This window comes from Microtus oregoni, unplaced genomic scaffold, assembly GCF_018167655.1.
Source record: "Microtus oregoni isolate MIOR12 unplaced genomic scaffold, Mior012 000014F_ref0000157, whole genome shotgun sequence".
NCBI classification, from domain to species: Eukaryota; Metazoa; Chordata; class Mammalia; order Rodentia; family Cricetidae; genus Microtus; species Microtus oregoni.
In genome coordinates this window covers 37,934,599-37,955,433 of record NW_024543073.1, presented here as the reverse complement: position 1 = coordinate 37,955,433, position 20,835 = coordinate 37,934,599, and the positions used below count along the sequence as shown (strand labels likewise).

At 43.1% G+C, this 20,835-nt stretch overlaps 1 protein-coding gene and 1 non-coding gene across 2 annotated transcripts in view; both read right to left on the bottom strand.

Moving 5' to 3' along the window:
* Positions 1 to 20,835, bottom strand: part of Rhobtb3 (Rho related BTB domain containing 3) — a 57,565-nt gene that overhangs the window by 2,179 nt on the left and 34,551 nt on the right. The window contains exons 9-11 of the mRNA XM_041663186.1: positions 13,961 to 14,134; positions 9,642 to 9,808; positions 4,508 to 4,604 (exon numbers count right to left, since the gene is read on the bottom strand). Of these exons, the coding sequence (XP_041519120.1) occupies positions 4,508 to 4,604; positions 9,642 to 9,808; positions 13,961 to 14,134 (438 nt within the window). The remainder of the gene's footprint in view (positions 1 to 4,507; positions 4,605 to 9,641; positions 9,809 to 13,960; positions 14,135 to 20,835) is intronic.
* Trnak-cuu lies at positions 10,220 to 10,292 on the bottom strand. Its single transcript has one exon. It is a non-coding gene; the product is annotated as a tRNA-Lys (tRNA).

Here is a 20,835-nt window from a genome sequence, read left to right as displayed (position 1 = left end):
AACAAACACTGCTTCATAAAACATGGACCCAAACACTGCTTCATAAAACATACCACAATACTTAGCTAAGTTAAACCTATCACGAGAAAAGGAAATTCACAAACATCAAGGGTCAAATTTTCCTGTATGTTGCTATATATCTTCTGAAGTGTCTAGTGTAGGACCGGAGAGATGGCTCAGAGTTGAGAGAGAGCACTTCTTGCTCTTCGAGAGGACCTGGGTTCAATTCCCAGTACCCACATGGCGGATGTCTGTAAATCCAAGATCTGACTCTCTCAGACAGACAGACAGACATGCAGACAAATCAACAATCCACATAAAATAAAAATAAATACATTATATAAAAAACCTGTGTGTTTAACCCTAAGGTGGAATGAGCCAATTTCTAAATAACTTTGGAGAAGAAAAGTTTCACCAAGCACTTGGAAGGCAGAGGCCGCAAGGTTAGGAGTTCAAACCTCTGCTATAAAGCAAAGCACGAGCTGTTTTTAAGATGAGAAAAGTAAAGATGAAAACAAAGGAAAAGAGTGCTGTCGAGAGAAAACAATCAGAAAACTCTAGTGAGACCTGGAGAGCTTCTAAAGCCAACAGCTGACAGCTCCACAGGGAAGCTGTAAAGGGGATGACAGGAGCTGCCAAACCCCAAGCAGGTGGGAAGGGGGCTGGGTATACAATCACCACTGAAAGGGGGGGAAAGACTCCAGCCCTTTGGAGAGGACATGTCCCCTTTGGAGTGGGCAGCCACTTCTTAGTTCCAGGCTTTCCCAGAAGCAAGGCAGACCCAGGGTATCCAACTCTTTTAGATTTTCCCCTGAAGATTTTAAATGGAAGTACTATATAAAAACAACATTTTAAATCGTGGCTGAAAAAAATAAACCCTGGTAGACTTGACTGGAGTCAGCGGTTGCCAGTTCATAACTACTGATTCAGCATATTTCATAATTCTCTGCATGCTCAGAAATCTGATGCCCTCTTCTGGCCTCCAGGGGTACTGCATTCAAGTCAGGCACTTGTTTTTTTTTTTTTTTTTTTGGTTTTTCGAGACAGGGTTTCTCTGTGGCTTTGGAGCCTGTCCTGGAACTAGCTCTGTAGACCAGGCTGGTCTCGAACTCACAGAGATCCGCCTGCTTCTGCCTCCCGAGTGCTGGGATTAAAGGCGTGCGCCACCACCGCCCGGCAAATTGACCGGCTGTTTCCGCCCGGTTGTATATGTAGGTAAAACACACATAAAATAAATAAATCTAGTTTTAAACGTATCTGGCTGAGTATATACAGTCAAAGACAGCTGATATGACCTTCACTGACTTGTAAATGTCTCCAGAGACAGCCTAGTTCACTACTCAGGTCATACAGGAGGGAAAGAGCACAGGTGGCAATGGGGTTCAGGAAAGCTGCTGGGATTCTCAGAACTTCGGACATCCTCTTCTGGTATAGCTCGAGTTGTTAGCTGGGATTCTCAGGACTTCGGACATCCTCTTCTGTTATATCTTGAGCTGTTAGCTGTCAAAATGCTTGTGGTCTGTCCTGTTCTCTTCCTCTGTCTTTTCGGGATCGCCTGTCTTTCTCTGCCTTGCATGTTCTCTTGGAGAAACTGTATCTGAGTTTTCCCAGTGGAAGAACTATATCTGAATTTTCCCAGTCCTGAAACTGGTCTTGTTGTTTCTAAATTTCTCCTCATTGTCACCAAAGCAGCCACTCTAATCCCAGCTCTCCTCTCCTGCCCCACAGGGGTGACCCCTACTCTAACCTTGTCACCTCACATACATTTTACTCTTCTACCACCCACACACACTCTCTTTTATTCTGAGTTTAATGCTCAGTTTCTTCTCCCTAAAGCAGGGTGGAAATTGTATGATCATTGGTATAAATCTTGTCTTGTATGTAAAGGATTTCAGTTCTGTGGGACTTAAGGAAAATAAAACACAAGAGATCAGCCTGCTGCCCTGCTCCAACAGGGACTAATAAACCCCCAGCATTTCCCGGCCTCTCTCTGTCTCTCTGTCTCTCTCTCTGTCTCTCTCTCTTCCTTTCCACACAAACACCAACTGGACAAGAGAGTGACCTGGTTGTAGGAGGCCCTAGGAGTATTTTACTGCTGAGAGGCAGTGTTCACAGCACACTGTAGTGGTGTGTCATTTGTATTTTAATAAACAAAGCTTGCCTGAAGATCAGAGAGTAAGATAGCCACACTGGTCAGCCACACAGACCTGGCAATGGTGGCACACACCTCTCATCCCAGTAGCCACACTAGTTCACCATAGAAGCCCAATGGTAGTGGAGCACGCCTTTAAATCCAGCACCAGAGAGGAATATAAACCGAGATGAGACAGGAACTAGGTCTCTTTTCAGTCTGAGGATTTCTTAGAGGTACGAGCTCTCTAGTGGCTTGACTGCTTTGCTTTTCTGATCCTCAGGTTGAACCCCAATATCTGTCTCTGGATTTTTATTAACCATGCTACAACACACAATTTTCCATGTGTTATCTAGAGGTCCCACATTCAAGCACCCCACAACTCTGCAGAAGTACAGTGAGTGCCTGCAGGGGAAAGGGAAAGGCACAGGCTCCCCACATGGTTTCTGAAGGTTCTGGGGATTATGAAGAGTCCTTGAAACCCTGCATTGAGTTCTGCTGGCTAAATGAACTGAGTAGTTCCTGGGAAAGTTTCATGGTTTTAAAGAATATGGGAGCCAGTGAGATGTTAAAATGACTCCATAGCAGTGAAAACCAGTCTGTGGTTTGTATATCTTCAGTAATTGGCCGTAAGATTGTCATATTTAATGACTGAAAACTAAAAATGTCCCACATATAAAACAGAAACAAAATGATACTTATTGCACAGAAGAGAAATTATGCCATGTTTGTGCTCTTTTGTTTCTTGTCTGAATTTCAGAGGTTGAGGTGGATTCTCATGATAATTTTTTAAAAGAACAAAGACAACCAAGGGAGAGTGCCAGAGGGCTGCCCCTGTCTCTGTTTTAAAAGGAAGAGTAGAATCTGAGCTGCTGCTCTGCATCTTCTGAGATGCAGAGGGTCTGTGTGCAATGTAATCACCAGGGGCCCCGCCTGAGGGCTGGAGGGAAAGGGACACAGGGAGAAGTCAGCGTGTATTTGGTTCTTGATAAGAAAGGTTTTCACGGGAGCATCTTGCACTGGAGTGCAGATAGAGACGCCACTGAGGAGACCACACATTACCCAGAACCAGACTTCCATGCTCTTTACTGGGCTCAGGCAAAGCTCTGACAGGTTATTGGAAGGGAGACCTTGGCATGAGCTAATTTTGGTTTCAGAGCTCGGCTTCTGGGGCCTTGAGTCAGTTACCCTGCAGTCTGTTGGCTCAGTGTCCTGGATGCTCTTATCAAAAGTAAGGGAAGCACACTCCATTAACTGTAGCTAAGATTGCAGCCCATCTACCTTTTATGCAAAGTACCTAATCTTAGACCTTGCTGTGGTCTGCCTGAATAAGAATCATGGAAGAATTGACCGTGGTGTAAAGAGCTGTTTAGAACTACTCCAAATTGAGTCTGTTCTTGGTTCAGATATGCACATCTGCCACACACCCTCACCAGAACCACGAAGCTTTCGCTTTCCTGCTTTCCTGCCAGGATGTACTATCCTCCCTCACACAAGGAGCAACAATAAGCCTACTTAACAGGGTGTTGTCCCAGTAATAGAAAACTGAGATATATGTTTGCATTCATTGCCATAATTAGTAAATTTATACTTGAAACACTAAAGATCCATTACTCATTTTCACTTTTTTCTGACTCTGTTGGTCTGATTGCCCACTCTGATGAACACTCCACCTTTGTGTTCTTTCCTATTACACAGTTCTAGGAATCTCACCCTGTGATTGGTCGCTATGTGGTCTAGACTGGCCTTGAACTCAGGGTCCTATTGCCTCTTCTTTCCAAGTGCGGGGATTACATACTCGCACTATCATGCCTGGCTGACTCATCTAATCATTTACTTTACTTTAAAATTATAATATAATTACTTTCAGTTGGCAAGATGCATAATATTTGGTCAATAAAAAACTTATTACAAAGTTCCTATGTAGATATATACATATAGATTCTCTAAGTATTAAAGATGACATATTATAATAACAATCGATATTTGTATTTCTACGAAAAAAAGCAGTTTAAACTTATATCATTTAAATTTTGCTGCTGACTGACTTAAGTAAAAACTAAGGTCTCATTTATCACAGTCAAATGGCACCTGAGGACACTCTTCACCACCCTAACTCTCCTACCAGAAAAAAAACAATTAAAAATGAATGAGTACTGTAAAATAATCATTGGAACACTTCTTGTGTAACAGGTCAGACTGCTCACGCAACACAGGTGATTGTAGGTGAAAGTGTCTCAATCACACAGCAGAACCGAAAGGATGTGGAGGACACTGCATTTGTGTTTTTATGTCAAAGCACTGCCTTTTATTAATTATATCTCGAACCTCAAAGGCCATACCATTTTCTTTTCAAAGCAGAAATTAGCAGTCTACCTGAAAGGTCTTGAAATTCAGGCTTCTGGCTGAATATGAGGTAGTTGGTGGCGATGAAGTGAAGCAGCCACGTGGAAAGGCAGTCAGAGTGGTGAAACTACAAGGAAATGAAAAGGGAACGATATTATAATCTGCTCTGCTCATGGGAGAGATCGGAGCCCACACCCACGGCTGTGTGCCTGTAAGCACTGCAGTGTTTGGTAACTGTGGCCCCAGAGAGGAGACTGGAGCACTATTAACAAATACTGATAAGGTTAGCTCGTCCAGCAAAACAGCCAAGTCTGCCAGAGCGACAGGGCTGCACCTGCCCCCAGTGAACACTGAGGTTCTTAATGCTTCAATGTAAACTTTTTTTTCTTTTTCTTTTCTTTTTTTTTTAGTTTTTCGAGACAGGGTTTCTCTGTAGCTTTGGAGCCTGTCCTGTCACTAGCTCTTGTAGACCAGGCTGGCCTAGAACTCACAGAGATCCGCCTGCCTCTGCCTCCCGGGTTCAATGTAAACTTTTAACACAAGGTCATCACTAAACACAATCCTATCTCAGACAGAGCTGAGCATTTGCTCCTAGGGTCATTGCTATGTGGAACTGGATCTCTGTGTAATTCTTCTACTTCTGAGTTCTAAGAGCTGCTAATTGAGGAAGACTAAGAGCAGTCTGGCTGCTGACAGAATCTCCTGGGGTCAACCCAGACATGCACTGGTCTAGCCAACCATCAATCTGGATTATAGTAACTCGATGACAGGCAATTTGGGTCAAGTTTTCTGTGATCGTCATTATGTATATACCTAGACATGGTATATACTTAGACGTGGGCAGCTTAGTGGCACTAAGTACAAACAGTACCGTTATCCATCTCCAGATGATTCCATCATCCAAAATTAAACATATTTGCTTAACACAAATAACTTTCTTTAGATTATGCTGTTTTACTTTTTGACACAAGAAGTCTGACTACAGTAGGTACATGCTATAAGAGAAACCATACAATACTTGTCCTTCTTTATCATGTTTCATTTAACACAGTTTCTTCTGAAGGTCATCCATATTGCCATCTATATAAAAGTGCCATTCCTTTTAGAGGCAGAATAACATTCCACATACACATATGCCACATTAGGTTTATCCATTCTTCCTCAGATGGTCTTTTAGGATGCTTTCCTTTTAGCTAAAGGTAGTCTTTTAAGAACACTAAAAAAATTACATAAGCAAAAAGCAATGCTAAATTGGAAAGAATTCTAATTCCATATCTTACAGAACAAACCCAAGGATGATCTTACAAAAAGTTGTATTTTAAATTAGAATAATACTTGACATGTAGATTCACAGTTACCTGTTCTTCTCAGTACACAGAAGTTGTGAACTGAAAGGGATTTCACAGCCAATTCCATATCACATTTTAGTAATTTCTTCTCTGTCTTTTAGCAGATAAAACAAGTTATGCCCAGGGATAGAGTAAAAACCCATAGCTGTGTTAATGGAAGCTACCAGACAACTGACAAAGCAGGCGACCTGGAACAGGAGGGCCAGGGAACAGCCTAAGGGGGAAAAGCTGGCTAAGAAAACTTCCTTCAAATGCACAACCTGAGGTATTATATATTATACAATATATATTAAGGTCTCTAGGCAAAAAATGGAAGGCACCTCATTGTAAAATTAGAGTTTTGGCCTGGCATGCTGGCCTATGCCATTTACCCCAGTATTCAGGAAGCAGAGGCAGGAGGATGTCTCTGAGTTCAAGGACAGCCTAGTCTACATAGAAATTTCCATGCCAAGCAAGGATATCTCTCAAAAAACAAATCAACAACAACAAAAAAATAAAATTAGTGTTTGTGAAATGCATGTGCTATCCTATGATAAAGGGTTTAAACTAAAATAAAATTTCAGAAAATAAGACAAAGAAGCCAATTGGGGAAGCACACGTCTCTGGTACAGTAGATGACAGAATGGATGATGGATGAAAATATAGGCTCCTCGGTAGAGAGCAGGGCTGAGCATAGGGAGGGGCACTGCAACCGTTCTCCTATACCGGAGGACGAGCCATGTGATGGGAAATTTAGATCCGAAGAGCTACTGGGGAGCTTAACTCTGCGAAGACAAGAACCGGGAGGACATACCCAATTCTGTACAAACTGGAAATCTCAAACCTTCCGAGAGGAAGCTGGTGTGTTTCTGTTGTTATGCTAAACACTTACGACAATCATATTACAAACAGGGAAGGTACAGCTCTAGAAGTTTCCATCCATAGCTGGTTAGCCTCTTTCCTTTGGACCTGCAGTAGCAGAACGAGGCAAGCATCCTAGGCAGAGAAAAGTTGTCTCCTCAGGCAGGGATGGAAATGAAAGGAGGAGGGGTTTCCTACAATCCCCTTCAAGGGCACAACACACACACACACACACACACACACACACACTTAATAGTAAAAAAAAAAAAACTTTTATAAAAGGTCTTAAGAAACAAAACTTGGGTTGGAGAGATGACTTAGTGGTTAAGAGCAGCAGCTGCTCTTGCAGAGGACTCAGGTTTGGTTCCCAGCATCCAAAGGGCGACATAGGAGTCTCTGTAACTCTAGTACCAGGGCCCCTGAAGCCATCTTTGGCCTCTGTGGGCACCAGACATACATGTGATATACAGATACACATGCAGATAAAACACCCATACATATATAATAAAATAAACATTTTTTTTAGGTTTGAACAGAAACAATAAAATTTAGGGTAGATATGATAAACTTTCAAACCTCAGACGGAAAACTAAGGAGCGTCAGCAGCTTGATGTGGGATTCCTCTTCGTATGCTGTGAATATATTCTATTACCATTGGTTAATAAAGAAGCTATTTTGCCCAATGGCAGGGCCGAATAGACCTAGGCAGGAAAACTAAACTGAACACAGGGAGAAAAAAGGCAGATTTGGAGATGCCACATAGCTGCCGAAGGAGAAAGACACTGGAAACTTACTGGTAGGCCACAGCCTTGTGGTGATACATAGATTAATAGAAATGGGTTAATTTAAGATATATGAACTACTAGGAATATGCCTAAGCTATTGGTTAAACAGTGTTATAGTTAATAGAGTTTTTGTGTGATTATTCAGGTCTTGGCAGCTGGGAAATTAAAGTGCAGCCTCCCTGTACAACAGCTAGTACTGGGGAAGACAACTCGGAAGGCCTTGTTGACAGAGAAGCAAACACATGGGCAACTGTGGAAGGTGCCTTAAGCCAGTAAGAAGTGATCACAAGGGATGCTCTCCTGCCTACTCACAAATAGGGCTCTTAGCAGAGTCTGAAGAGGATCCACTAAAAACAAACAGAGCTCGGCTAGTAGCGGGAAGCCCTGGGCTCCATCTCCAGCAGGGGCACAGTAAGAACCCCAGTACTCCAGAGGTAGAGGCAGAAGAACTGTGCATTCAAGATCATCCTTGGGGTTGGCCTGGGATAAGTGAGTCCCTGTTTCCAAATAAATTAAATAAAATAAAAATAAAGGAATTCAGGATGCAGACATGCTAACAAGAGGGAAACTTGTTCAAGGTCGATATAAGTACATGAGCCAAAGATAAGGGTTACTTGATTTTTAAAATTTGCTTTTAATATATAATATTAAATTAACATTAATTAATATTAATCATAAATTTTGATTATGACAGAACTGAAGTATAAAATAGTTAAAATGCTCAGATGCTTTGGCTAAATGCCTTGTATACCCAGAAATATATATAATGATTAACGACTTTGCTTCAGCCTGGAGGCAAGCTTTCAGCTGACAAGAGTCTGTCCTTTGTTCCGTCATGTGGCTCCAGCTCAGCATGAACAGGGAAGCCAGACAGGATTTTTGGATATCCCATTCTAGAGTGGTAGATCAAAGATCACCTGTGGGGAAGACCTAGAAGGTGCAGCTTAGGTAGGGCACATTTATGATAAGCTAAGGCCACCTGCAGTTTCAGCACTGGGGAAAATGGGCAATAACTCAGATGGAGGATCCATCAGAGCCAGCTTCTCTCATGAGTGAATGAGTGTATGCTGGGATTTAGACTAGACTCTTATCTGAAGGTCTGAGGGGCAGATTTCAACACACAATTCTTCTTTATGTACAGACCTGGTCCGTCTTCTTCCATATTCTAGAGTCTTTTAAAAAATTAATTCCTATATATGTGCTCTCTCATGCACACACACACGTGCGCGCACACACATACGCGAGTGTTTGCCTGCATGTATGTATGTGCACCTTATTTGTGCCTGTGGACGATTGTGAGCCATCCTGTGGGTGCAGGGGACCGAGCCTGGATCCTCTGCAAGAACAGCAAAAGCTCCTAACTGCTGAGCTACCTCTCTGGTCCCCATATTCTCTAGTATTTCTAACCACAGCTTCTCACAACAGATTTGTGCAAATTGCATGTGTTTTCTAGAATTTGTAGTAGCTACTTCTGAACAGAGAGATCCTGGGCATGGAAGGGGCCAGGAGCCAGTGCAGTGACTCCCAATCTTACACTTTAAATTTCGCTCGATTCCTAACACATAAAGACATGCCAGCCAACTCAACCAATGCTGCCACCATACGACCGAGCAGTGAAAACATGCTCATGAGATGAATGAATAGATGAAGTAGTAGCTCCAGTCACCACGTCATCCGGTATATACAGCCTCATCCTGTATTCTCCTACAGTCACCACGTCATCCGGTATATTCAGCCTCGTCCTGTTATTCTCCTACAGTCACTATGTCATCCGGTATATACAGCCTCGTCCTGTATTCTCCTACAGTCACTATGTCATCCGGTATATACAGCCTCGTCCTGTTCTCCTCCCCCACTAATGCTAAGAAGTGATTTGGGGGGGGGAGAAAATTCTATTTCCTGTAATGTTAATATAAAAAAGCACAGCCACTCTCAAGTAACTGGGATTATGACCACTATTGAAAAAAATTTATATAAACATAATTTCTAACCCAATGAATGCTTCAAAATTACTTCACCATAAAAACTGGTGCAAAGAAACTGTAGCTTCCTTTCGTCACACTTTAAAATGCATACTAGTCTTCACATAGCTGCTAAAACACAGAAAACAAAGTAGTATATGTATATTTTAAATGAAGAGGCCCTCCTTCCACTGACGCCCCGCCCCACCCTCCACACAGGGCCAACCACCTTGGCCTTTTTGAGCAGATCCACAATATCAAGGTTCATGGACGCCAGCTCCCTGCTGGGCATGCTCTGCAGCTGTGTGATGATGAACAGCTCACAGATGTGCTGCAGTCTGGAGACCTGGTACATCTCAGCACAGATGAGGAGACACATGGCCTGGAAAATGCCAGCTGGTGGAAAAGAGGAGACAGAGGGGATGGTTAGACTACGACCGCTTTCAGGGACAGCATGGCTGTGCACACTTTACTTCCATGCTCACACCTGGACTTGGGAGGCTTGGGCAGCTGCTCTATGAGGCTGGAGTCAGTCTGGTCTACACAGTGAGTTCCAGCCTAGCAAGAACTACAGCAGCAGCAGCAACAACAACAAACCCTGTAGGGATAAGTCCCGCCCCTTAAGGGGCGTGTTCGCCTCGGGCTAATGTCTGCCTATAAATTTGGCGAGCAAGCTCCGAGCTCTCGCTTCTGCTTTCCTGGTCTCCGCGGGAACGGTGGTTCTGTAAGTCTATTTCTACATTAAAGCTATATATATATATATATTTTTACACTCTGTCTGCATTCGTTTACGCCGCTACATTTTGGCGCCCAACGTGGGGCTCGAACCCACGACCCTGAGATTAAGAGTCTCATGCTCTACCGACTGAGCTAGCCGGGCAGGGGGCTGGGGTGCCAGGGACGCAGCCCCGCCGCCCTTATTACTTCAAAACCCCAATCACACACACACACACACACACACACACACACACACACACCCTGCTCTAAAACATGCAGACAGTTATCGTTCAGTGTGGACTAGGATTTCAAGGAAGAGTCCGTTAGCACAGTCCTTGTACTACATTTTGTAAATAATTAAGTTTTCATACTCCAAAGAGAATCTCATCCCCAGATCTCTAGAGAAGGATTCCAATAACTGCCCTTAACCAACATATAGAGCTAGCTAATGAAATTTTTCTTTTTTGAGACAAGATCTTACTGTGTAACTCTGGCTGGGCTGGAACTCACTGTGTAGACCAGGCTTGCCTTGAGTGCCAAGAAATCTGCCTGCCTCTGCATCCCAAGTGTGTGCATTAAGAGCTAAACTTTTCTATTAGTTACACTAAATCCCATTGTATCCTCTTTATCCATCTCTATCACAACTCTAGGCTCTCACAACTCCAGGCTCTCACAACTCCTTACACAGTCAAGAATGACCTTCAGCTTCTGATCTAGCTGCCTCTCCCCCTGCATGCTGGAATCACAGGTGTGTACAATTATGCCCAACATAATTGTGTGGATCAAATCCAGGGCTTCCTGATGCTAGGTAAGCACACTACCATTTGAGCTACATCTTCACTTCTAACTTTTGTTTCTTTGCTTTAGTCCCTAGTCTTGCAATTTTGTTTCACTATTGCAAAATTTTAAAAAAAACTAGAATTTTAAATGTGTGTGTGTGTGTAGAAGCATAGGGTATCTGTGTGTGTACATGCCTATGGTATCTGTATATGTGCATGCATACAGTATCTGTTTGTATGTGTATGCATGCATATGCTATCTGTGTGTGCAAACATATGTCATCTATGTATGGGCATGCATATGCTGTGTGTGAGTATGCATATGCTATGTGTGTGTGCATGCATGTTATCTCTGTGTGTGCACATGCATATGTCCTCTGTGTGTGGTCATGTATATGCTATCTCTGTGTGTGGGCATGCATATGTTATCTGTGTGTGGGCATGCATATGCTATCTGTGTGTGGGCATGCATATGCTATCTTTGTGTGTGGGCAGGCATATGTTATCTGTGTGTGCATGCATATGCTATCTGTGTGTGCATGCATATGCTATCTCTGTGTGTTCATGCATATGTTATCTGTGTGTGGGCATGTATATGTTATCTGTGTGTGGGCATGTATATGCTATCTGTGTGTGCATGCATATGTTATCTCGGTGTGTGCATTTGATATCTATTTGTATGTGTCTGTGGAGGACCATGGTTGATGCTAGGTGTCTTCCTGCATTGCTGGCCACTCTATATTGAGGCAGGCTCACTAACAGTTTAGCCTGCTACCCAGTTTTCTCGGGGATTGCTATGGGGATTCCTTCTCTCCACCTTCCACGGTGCTGGGATTACAGCAGGGCTCCCATGCCTACCCCCTTCTGTTCTGGAGATGAGAGTTACACACAGTTCTTATACTTGCCATCAAGCACTTCACTTGATGAGCAATCTCTTAAGTCCCATTTTAAACACTAACAATTTAATGCCATTTACTTATTTCACATGTATGGGGGAGGGGTGTCATGCCACAGTGCCCACCTATGTGGAGGTCAGAGGACAGCTTTCAGAGGTCAGGTCTCTGCTTCCCCATGTGGGTCCCAGGGATCAAACTCAAGCTGTCAGAGTTTGATAACCTGGCCCCATTTTAAATACTGAGGTACTCAGTTCGGTGGTATGAAGCACCCCACACTACAGTGTATTCATTCATTCATTCATTCATTCATTCTCCAGAACATCCATGTAGCAGCAACTCCCCACCTGCGCTCTCGTTCACCTCTGAAGTCACAGTTAAGGTTGTTGGTAGGTTTAGGGCTGTACATATGGGTAAGTTGTAGAGTGCTTGCCCAGTTTTAGTTCCCAATTTGGCACAATCTAGAATCATGTGGGAAGTCTCCACTAGGGGTGTCTGGATCAGGCTGGTGTGTTGTTAGCATCTCTGTGGGGGAGAGCCTGGAGTGTTTTCATGGAGGCAGGAAGACTCGCCCACTGTGGGCAGCACTGTCCCCTAGGCTTCGGTCCTGGACTGCATCAGAGTAGGCAAATGAGCTGAGTAGAAAGAATGAATACATCTATTTCTCTCTGCTCCTGATCATGGATGTTATATAATTAGCTGCCCCAACCTCCTGCCGCCTTAACTTTCCTGAATGGACTTCTGTCAGAATTGTTAACTAAAGTAAATGCTTTCTCCCGTAAGTTACTTTCCGTCAGAGTAGATTCATCACAGCTGCAGAAATGAGAGAAGAACAGTACATTTATAACTTTTACTGTGAATAAATCTTTTACTAAAATATTGAAAAATGAAACTGGATTTTTAAAAAATTTGAGCATGCTACTAAATAATACAATCACTAAAACAATTTGGAGATACCACCTTGATTTGTCCTAATGCATTAGTACAGTTGCATATTTATTTATTTAGGTTTTTAAAACAGGGTCTCTCTGTGTAGTCCTGACTATCTTGAATTCACTGTGTAGACCAACCTGGCCTCAAACTCAGAAATTCAGCCACCTCTGCCTCCCGAGTGCTGGGATTAAAGATGGATGCATTTAAAAAAAATAGTGGTCAAAATTTTTATTAATTATCCAGTTCCCAGTACTGAGAAAAATAATATTTATTTCCCGTAAGAATCAATGCTTTCATTTTCACCAAGCAAAAATAACAAGCCAGTCCTTAATAATATTGGTAGTAACAACTCCAAAACAGCTAACTTGGAGACTGAGACAATTTAATGATAGAAGTAATTTTCTCTTTTGGAAACTCTATATCCTTTCATAGAGGACTCAAAATCTATTTAAACAAATATAGGAAATTTTTTAATTCTAAAAATTAAAGCAACGAGTCTAAAGGGAGGTATAGTCTAAAAGGTGTGTTTTGTTTTTCTTTCCATAGGACTGGCTGCTGGCTAGCTTTTGGGACCAAGGGCATGTGTGGCGCTCATTCCTGCTGTGTTTGAGGAGGCCGCCATCTGGTGGCAGAATGGGAGAAAGCCCTCCAAGGACTTCGATATGTACCACACTTCATTAACTACTAACATTATAATGTGTTCTGGTCAAAGACAGTCTTTGGTTAGTGAATTTAGAAACAGATCCTATAGTCTGCCAGAATCCTAAACATTTCAGGAAAGTTAGAGATGCCAATTTTAGGGGAATCTGGTTTTGTAAGTCAGTCACAGTCTTTAAAAGCCCTCATCCCCAGATCTGGAGGACCACAGGAGTTCACACTAACAAAAGTCCTGAAAACCATTTCAGCCAGATGTGAGGATCACGAAAGCTACTGTCTTGGTATGGCTCCCAAACTCTAAGGTACCCCATTAGGTACCCCAAACACCTCGATTCTCAGTGTCTAGATTAACCAATAGCCTGCTGTTAGCACGAGCTACTGACCCCTGCTCTTTCATTTGAATTAACTAGAATGCAACACTCTCCCTACATCACCCCAAAGCTGCTCAGCAAATACCGTGATACTGACTAATAGACCTTAAACAAAACAGGTTTCCTAGGCAGCAAACTACCAAGATGAGTGAAAAGGAAGAATCACGAGATATTACCTTATAACACACATACGCGTACCTGGGCAACAAGAGTCTGTGTATAAGTATTCTAAAAACGACAAGAAAGTCTCTTTGGAAACGCCGTACACTGGAATCAGGACACTCTTGGCTTCCATGTAATTACCATTAAACATGGCTGCCATCACCTCACACCGTGCCACCAAGATGGCCCTGTGGGCTGGCACAGCTGTTCCTGGAAGGTGAGAGAGGAAAACAAAATCAAGGAAATGCTGCAGAGCTAACAGTGTTTCCCAGCTGGAGTGCCCCTGCCCGTGACAGGCCAAACTGCAGTGCAGAATCACACCAGGCAGACAGGGGGCGCTGCCTCAGAGGTTCACAGCGGCTGAGAAACACAGAGTTCAAAACTTGCCTTTGAACCCAATAATTTACAGATTAGACAAACTTTACTTTAGATTTCCTAAAGACCAAAAAACTGAAATATGAATTTTGCTTTGTGTGTGCATGTATGTGTATACGTGTGTGTATGTGTGTTTTAAATATTTATTATGTAAATTGTTCTGTCTGCATGTATTCCTGCAGGCCACTTCTGGCACCAAATCTCACTATAGACGGCTGTGAGCCACCGTGGGGTAGCAGGGAATTGAACTCAGGATGTCTGGAAGAGCAGCCAGTGTTCTTAACCTCTGAGCCTCTCCGGTCCACTTTGTGCTTTTAGAACAAAGCATTTATCCATCCCGGTTGGCTTGAAATACGCCACCTGTGCCATGTTCCTCCCAGGAAACAGCCCATTGCCCTGTGTGACAAAACTCACAGACTGCCTTGGTCTGACTTCCCCACACGAGAAATGGGAATGGCGGAAGTAAACAAGAAGTGGTCCAAGCCTCATGGGGGAGGGCACTTCTAGACCTTAGGACCATCTGTCACAAGGCCACATTCTTCTCTAGAATAGTCACGGTTTGTGAGGTTCTCTAACCTCTCTAAATCCAAGCAAAGTGCTTCTTGTCCTAGGAAGAAAAGAGGTCCATCTAAACTCACAGATGTTTCCCGAAGCCAATATTTCCTCAGACCCACAAATCAACCACAGATACTGCCAGTTGAGTCCATGGGTTGGCACTGTGATTTGCCTAGTCACCCCAACGAGGAGCAAGGAAACAGTGGAGAGCATCCTACTCCTACCAGCAAACTCCATCCGTCCACCACCTTTTCTTCTTTGCCACAACCCTCCCAGCCAGTGTAACAGGATCATCTACCAAAAGGAACAGCTTCCAAACTTAAAGGATGCTGGATAGATGTGTAGAGACCAATTAAGAAGGAATTCAAATTGGCATTGCAATTTGACTTATGATTTTTAATGTGGGATTCCCCTCTGTTAGCTGTGAATGTGTTTTATTACCATTGGTTAATAAAGAAGCTGCTTGGGCCTATGACAGTCCAGAATAGAGTAAGGTGGGAATTTTAAGCAGAGATAGAGGAGAAAAGAAGGTGGAGTCAGGGAGATGTGATCCAGCTGCTGAAGGAGAAAGATGCCTACCGATAGGCCACAGCATTGTGGTGATACATAGATTAATAAAAATGGGTTAATTTAAGATGTAAGAGTTAGTTAATAAAAAGCCTAAGTTAATAGGCCAAGCAGTATTTGAATTAATACAGTTTCTGTGTGATTATTTCTGGTTTGGGCAGCTGGGAACGAACAAGCAGTCTCTGACTACAGATTTTAGGGCTTAAACTATTTCAAGATAAACAGAGCATCATTTGGAAAATGAGAGCATTGCTTAAACACACTGGATGGCCTATCATTTGAGTTAAGCAGATGAATTAGGATGAAAACTATCAAGTGGGCAGTAGGCAGGAACTGATTTCATAAGCAGGGCTTGACATTGTAACAGAGCTTTCTGTTGATAATGATACAAGATAATGTTGAAACTGTAACCAGCTTCAGCCTGAGCAGCCCCTGGAACCTGCTCCCTTTGCTCCCCAGTACGGAACGACAGGTACAGAACGACAGGTGTGGTGCAGATGTGGCGTAGGAAGAAATGTATGACGACCCCATGTGACGAGAAGAATGTAGTATGGAAAGCCACCGGACTTTCAGCTAAGGGAATATGATCTCACAACCTTTAGAGAACTGTTTTGGTGTTGTGAAAATGTAACACGATACCCAATTACAGATGTGGTTTTTTTTGCCATTGTTGTTTGTTTCATTCAGTTTGTGGTGTGTGTGGGCGCCTGTGGAGGACAGAAGACAGCCTCAGATCCTCTGAACGTCCCCATTGGTGCTGGGGACCAAACAGGATCCTCTTGAAGAACAGTGGGTGCTGCTGCTGATGCCACCTCTCAGGCTCCTAGTTGCCAGTTTTAAGCAGTATATTTATACAAACACTAAAAGACTGTAATACAACATTTATATAATAAACAGCAATTGATTGCAGGTAAAGAATTGTGTAATTGTATAGAAGACATATCTATTTTGTGTTTTAATTTCAGAAAACTTTTCTAAGAAAAAGATCAAGGCTGAATCAATTACAAACCAGCTTTTTCCCACTTTACATAGGTCATCAACTGTCATGAGCCGGTTCCTCCTAAAATCATTACAGGAACCATCACCCTGGGGAGTCTGCAGATCTGTCAGGAGCCGTTTCCTGCTAGGATTATTGCAGGAACCATTGCCCTGGGGAGTCTGCAGAGAACGCCACACCCCTAATTGTGTTAGGAATCGTTCTATTGACAGAGCCTACCCCACACCCAAATTGGCTGTTAATGGAGAGCTATTTTTTAGCAGAACCCACCCCACATTCCAAACTATCTAGAGAACTAGGTGTATCAACTCATTACTTCCTGGCCTACGTGACCTGACCGAAGGTAACCTCCTGGACCATGTGACCAAGGTGGACCACGCTGGCAAGATTCCATGCCCCCGCCCCCATCCCAAGCCAAACTCCTTACCCTATATAAGCTGTACCCCATCTCTAATAAACTGAGGCTTTGACAGGAACCCCCAGTCAGCCTCATTCCTCTCTCTTAGCCCATTATCTTCCAGACAGTACCTCTCCGGGACCCTGGAATAACTGACTGCAGGGTGGGTTACAACTCCTAGACTGAGTAACCCACCCAAAGCGGTTTACAATCAACAATCTCTTTGATTGAGTGTTGAATTAAAATGTATTTGTTTCCCCCTGAGTATCATTTCAGACTTCAACAGTGACATTTAGGAATGATGCTTTGTTTCATTCTGGGAAAGAAAACAGACAAGTTCATCTCAAGAGAGATTTAACACGTACTGTGAATGTGGTTTTGTTAAAGAGTGTTGCATGGAGTCAAATGTAAAGGAGCCCTAACTCTCTACATCACACCTGCATGTTTTCCAAAACTAACTTAGAACTGTTTTATCTTTATATATGACTTCATATTACACAAATAATGCTCCATGTCAGGGGTTTACATTCCACGCTCACTCCAGGCAATTGTGGCTGTTGGCCTATAGCTTCGGTCCAACAGGAAATCATCCTAGAACCCACCAGTTTCAGCTGATCCTGCACCAGAAGAGGAATGGAGTTTACTTTTCCGTCTCTGTTAGTCCTTGTGGGCATAATTGGAACCCTGTAACCACTCGTCACGTGGAAATCTGAGTCTCCATTCATGGGCCAGAAGACAGCAGTGTTTCACATTTTGAACGGACAATGTCTGTTAAAATGCCAAGGTCACTTTTCAAACTCTACCTGCATCTTCTCTTCCGGTAGTTCCGGTCAACTGTAAAGGGCCAGAAACCCAAAGAAACATGCAACATCTATAAAGCGTCCATCCAGACACAAATGCCAGCAATGTCCTTTCAGTGTCTCACTACTGCCTCATCTCACTACTGCCTCAGCTAAGTGCAGCAATGCTTCGGTTCTGGATCTGAGTGTTCCAATGCTCCCCATTCGTTATCTGAAAACGTCAAGAGGTGATGTCCAACTGGAGTGAAGGAGCCAAAGACTGACTGACTGAAAAAATTATTATACCTCAATAAACACTAATCTTATCCCTACATTATCTTTCTCATTACTTCTTAAATCTGTGCTAAAAATGCTGAAGTAACATCTGGCTATCACCAACACTCAATGTGACTTTTTCAGAATATGTTTTGCACTGTAAATATTTTAGGTAAGATATGTAGTGAAAAAAGTCACATGTTTAACTAAGATTTCACTATAACATATAAAAAGTTTTATACCTTTATAAAGATTTAAGGAGAGTTGTTATCCAGCTATTACTCAAAGGGTCTGTCTTAGTTTCAATATAAATTAATTTATATATAAGAATGTTTTCCCTTCCTCATTTTGGTATGAAACATTTAAATTAGTGATTAACCACAAAGTTGGATACATATTCACACTGCACACAGCCACTTCCTTGAAAACAAAATAACACGCTAAACAAAGAAATGAACGAATGAAACCAAGAACCATTCAACAGGACCGAGAGATGTTTCTGCTCATAAAGTGCTTCTTGTGAAAGCTCAAGACCTGAGCACAAACCCCACAGACAAAATAAAACAAGTGGACTTTGTAGCACAAGCCTGCCATCCTACCAGGGTCGGGGAGGTGGCAACAGAAAGAGCTCTGGGGGACAATTGCCCAGTGAGCCTACCCTAAGCAAGTCCCGGGTCCCAGTGAAAGAACTTGTCTCAAAAGACCAAGTTGCCAGAAAATAGAAACAACCTAAAGACCTTACAACTGACAAACGGATAATGAAAATGAGGTGCATCTACACTATGGGATACTACTCAGCTGTGGAGAAAGCTGAAGCCATAGACTCTGCAGGTAAATGGAAGGAACTAGAAAAGACCATACTGAGCAAGGTAATCCAGACCGAAAAGGACAAACACCGCATGCTGTCTTTCAGTGGAGGCTCCAACTCCGAATCTTCAGATGTGAACACATAGCCTGTAGTTACTATAGAAACCAAGAAAATAAAGCTGGATTGTTGTCAAGACAGGGGGGCTGCTTGTTAGAGGGAAATGGAAAAGTGGAGGATCTTTAGGAAATGGGAGGAAGGTGAATACAGAAACAGGAAGGAGATGGGTAAAATTACAATAAGGATCTGAAGAAGTCATAAGAAATCATACTGTTATTTAACCAAGAAAGAAAGAAAGAAAGAAAGAAAGAAAGAAAGGAAGGAAGGAAGAAACCTCTAATACATGTGATTCTGTGTATAAATGTACATATATAGTCTTCATAAACTTTTCTCATCTGTCTGAGGGTGCTCCCCCCAAGAACCAAAGATCATCTAACAAACCCCAATGCCAGACATGAGAAGCCCTCTTCTGAGTTGTTGGCCAGGACACACAGCCTACACAGCCTCCGAAAACACACAGCCTACTATTGCATCATGCAAGCTTCCGAGGGAGGGAGGCAGCCAAGAGTCTCACCCAGCTATGAGGCCTTTGAGCCACGGCAATGACCAGCACGACACAGTGACCCTAATAGTGCAGTAGTGGATGTATACCTCGAGAAAACAATTCTCTAATTGGATTTAAAACCTGACCAACAAGAAAGAAACCATGCCTGGTACTGGAAACCTAGCTAACCACTCAGAACTGGAGGAAAATCTACAACCACTAATTTACTAAAGCAGCACAATCCCTAACAATAATCTATAAACATTTATCATTATACCTACAGATAAGTGTAGTTCCTCATCAAGGGAACGTCTCCAGCAGATGAAGAGTAGTACACAAACACAACCAATCAAAATATACAAATTAAATTCTATACTGAAAATAAAAAACAAAATAAAACAAACAAGCAAAAACCAAAGTGAGGATTATGAGATGGGTCAGTGGGGAGAGGGTTTGCCATCAACCCTAACAACCTGCGCTCATTCCCTGGAGCCCATAGAGCAGGAGGAAAGAGGCAATTCCCACGCGTTGTCTTCTGACCTCCACATGACTACCAGAGCATGCACACCACACACCCCAAAATAGTTAATTAATTAATTAATTAATAAGAAATAAATGTAACTTTCAAAAAAGGGGAGTGGCCTGAAGTTGTGTACAGATGTGTACATCATCAGATGTGACACAGCCAGAGCCCTTGCACACGTGGGTGAGCGGCCAGGGGCTGGCGGAGAGGGTCGGGAAGGGACACAGCAGAAGAAAAGCAAGGGATTAAACGGGGAATCTCTATTTTCCTTCAAAGCCCTGCACAGCAGGTTACGCTGACATAACATAAAGCGTGGGGCCAATTCCTCCTATGCTAACAGTAAGGAGCAATAATGTCCGCTATGCAAACATGGGAGCAGTTCCGGTGCAGCGAAAGAGCAAGGCGGGAATGGAGCTGGAGAGACAGATGGCTCACTGGCCAGAGCTCTGGTTCCCAGCACCCACACGTCACAAATGGCTGTCATTCTAGTCCCATGGGGTCTGATGCTCTTCTAGCTTCTACAGGCCTAGAGTTCAGCGAAACTTCAGCTAAAGAGATCTAGGCTATTTAAGGGGAAAAAGGGGAACAGCCAAAAATGACTAGAATCTGATCATACCTTAAGAAATGAATTTCATGGCCAGGTGTGGTGGTGCGCACCTTTAATTCCAGCATGTGGGAGGTAGAAGCAGGCAGATCTCTGTACGTTCAAGGCCAGTTTGATCTATAGTGTGAGAGTTCCAAAAGAGCCAGAGCTACATAGTGAGACCCTGTCATAAATACATATACACTACATACGTACATACAACAAAAGCATGCCAGGCTAACTGTATTGTGTGTGACATCACTGTGCAGGTGGCAAGTGGATTCACCCTGGCCCCTGGACTGCAGGCGAGCAGCGTCCCGGAGACCCACAATGTGCAACCTTCTTACCACACGGGTCTTTAAAGGCATTTCAGAACATCCCTCAGCCCAGATGCAGGAACAATGCTTGTATGTTTACCACACACATGTCAGATAATCCCACAACACGTTT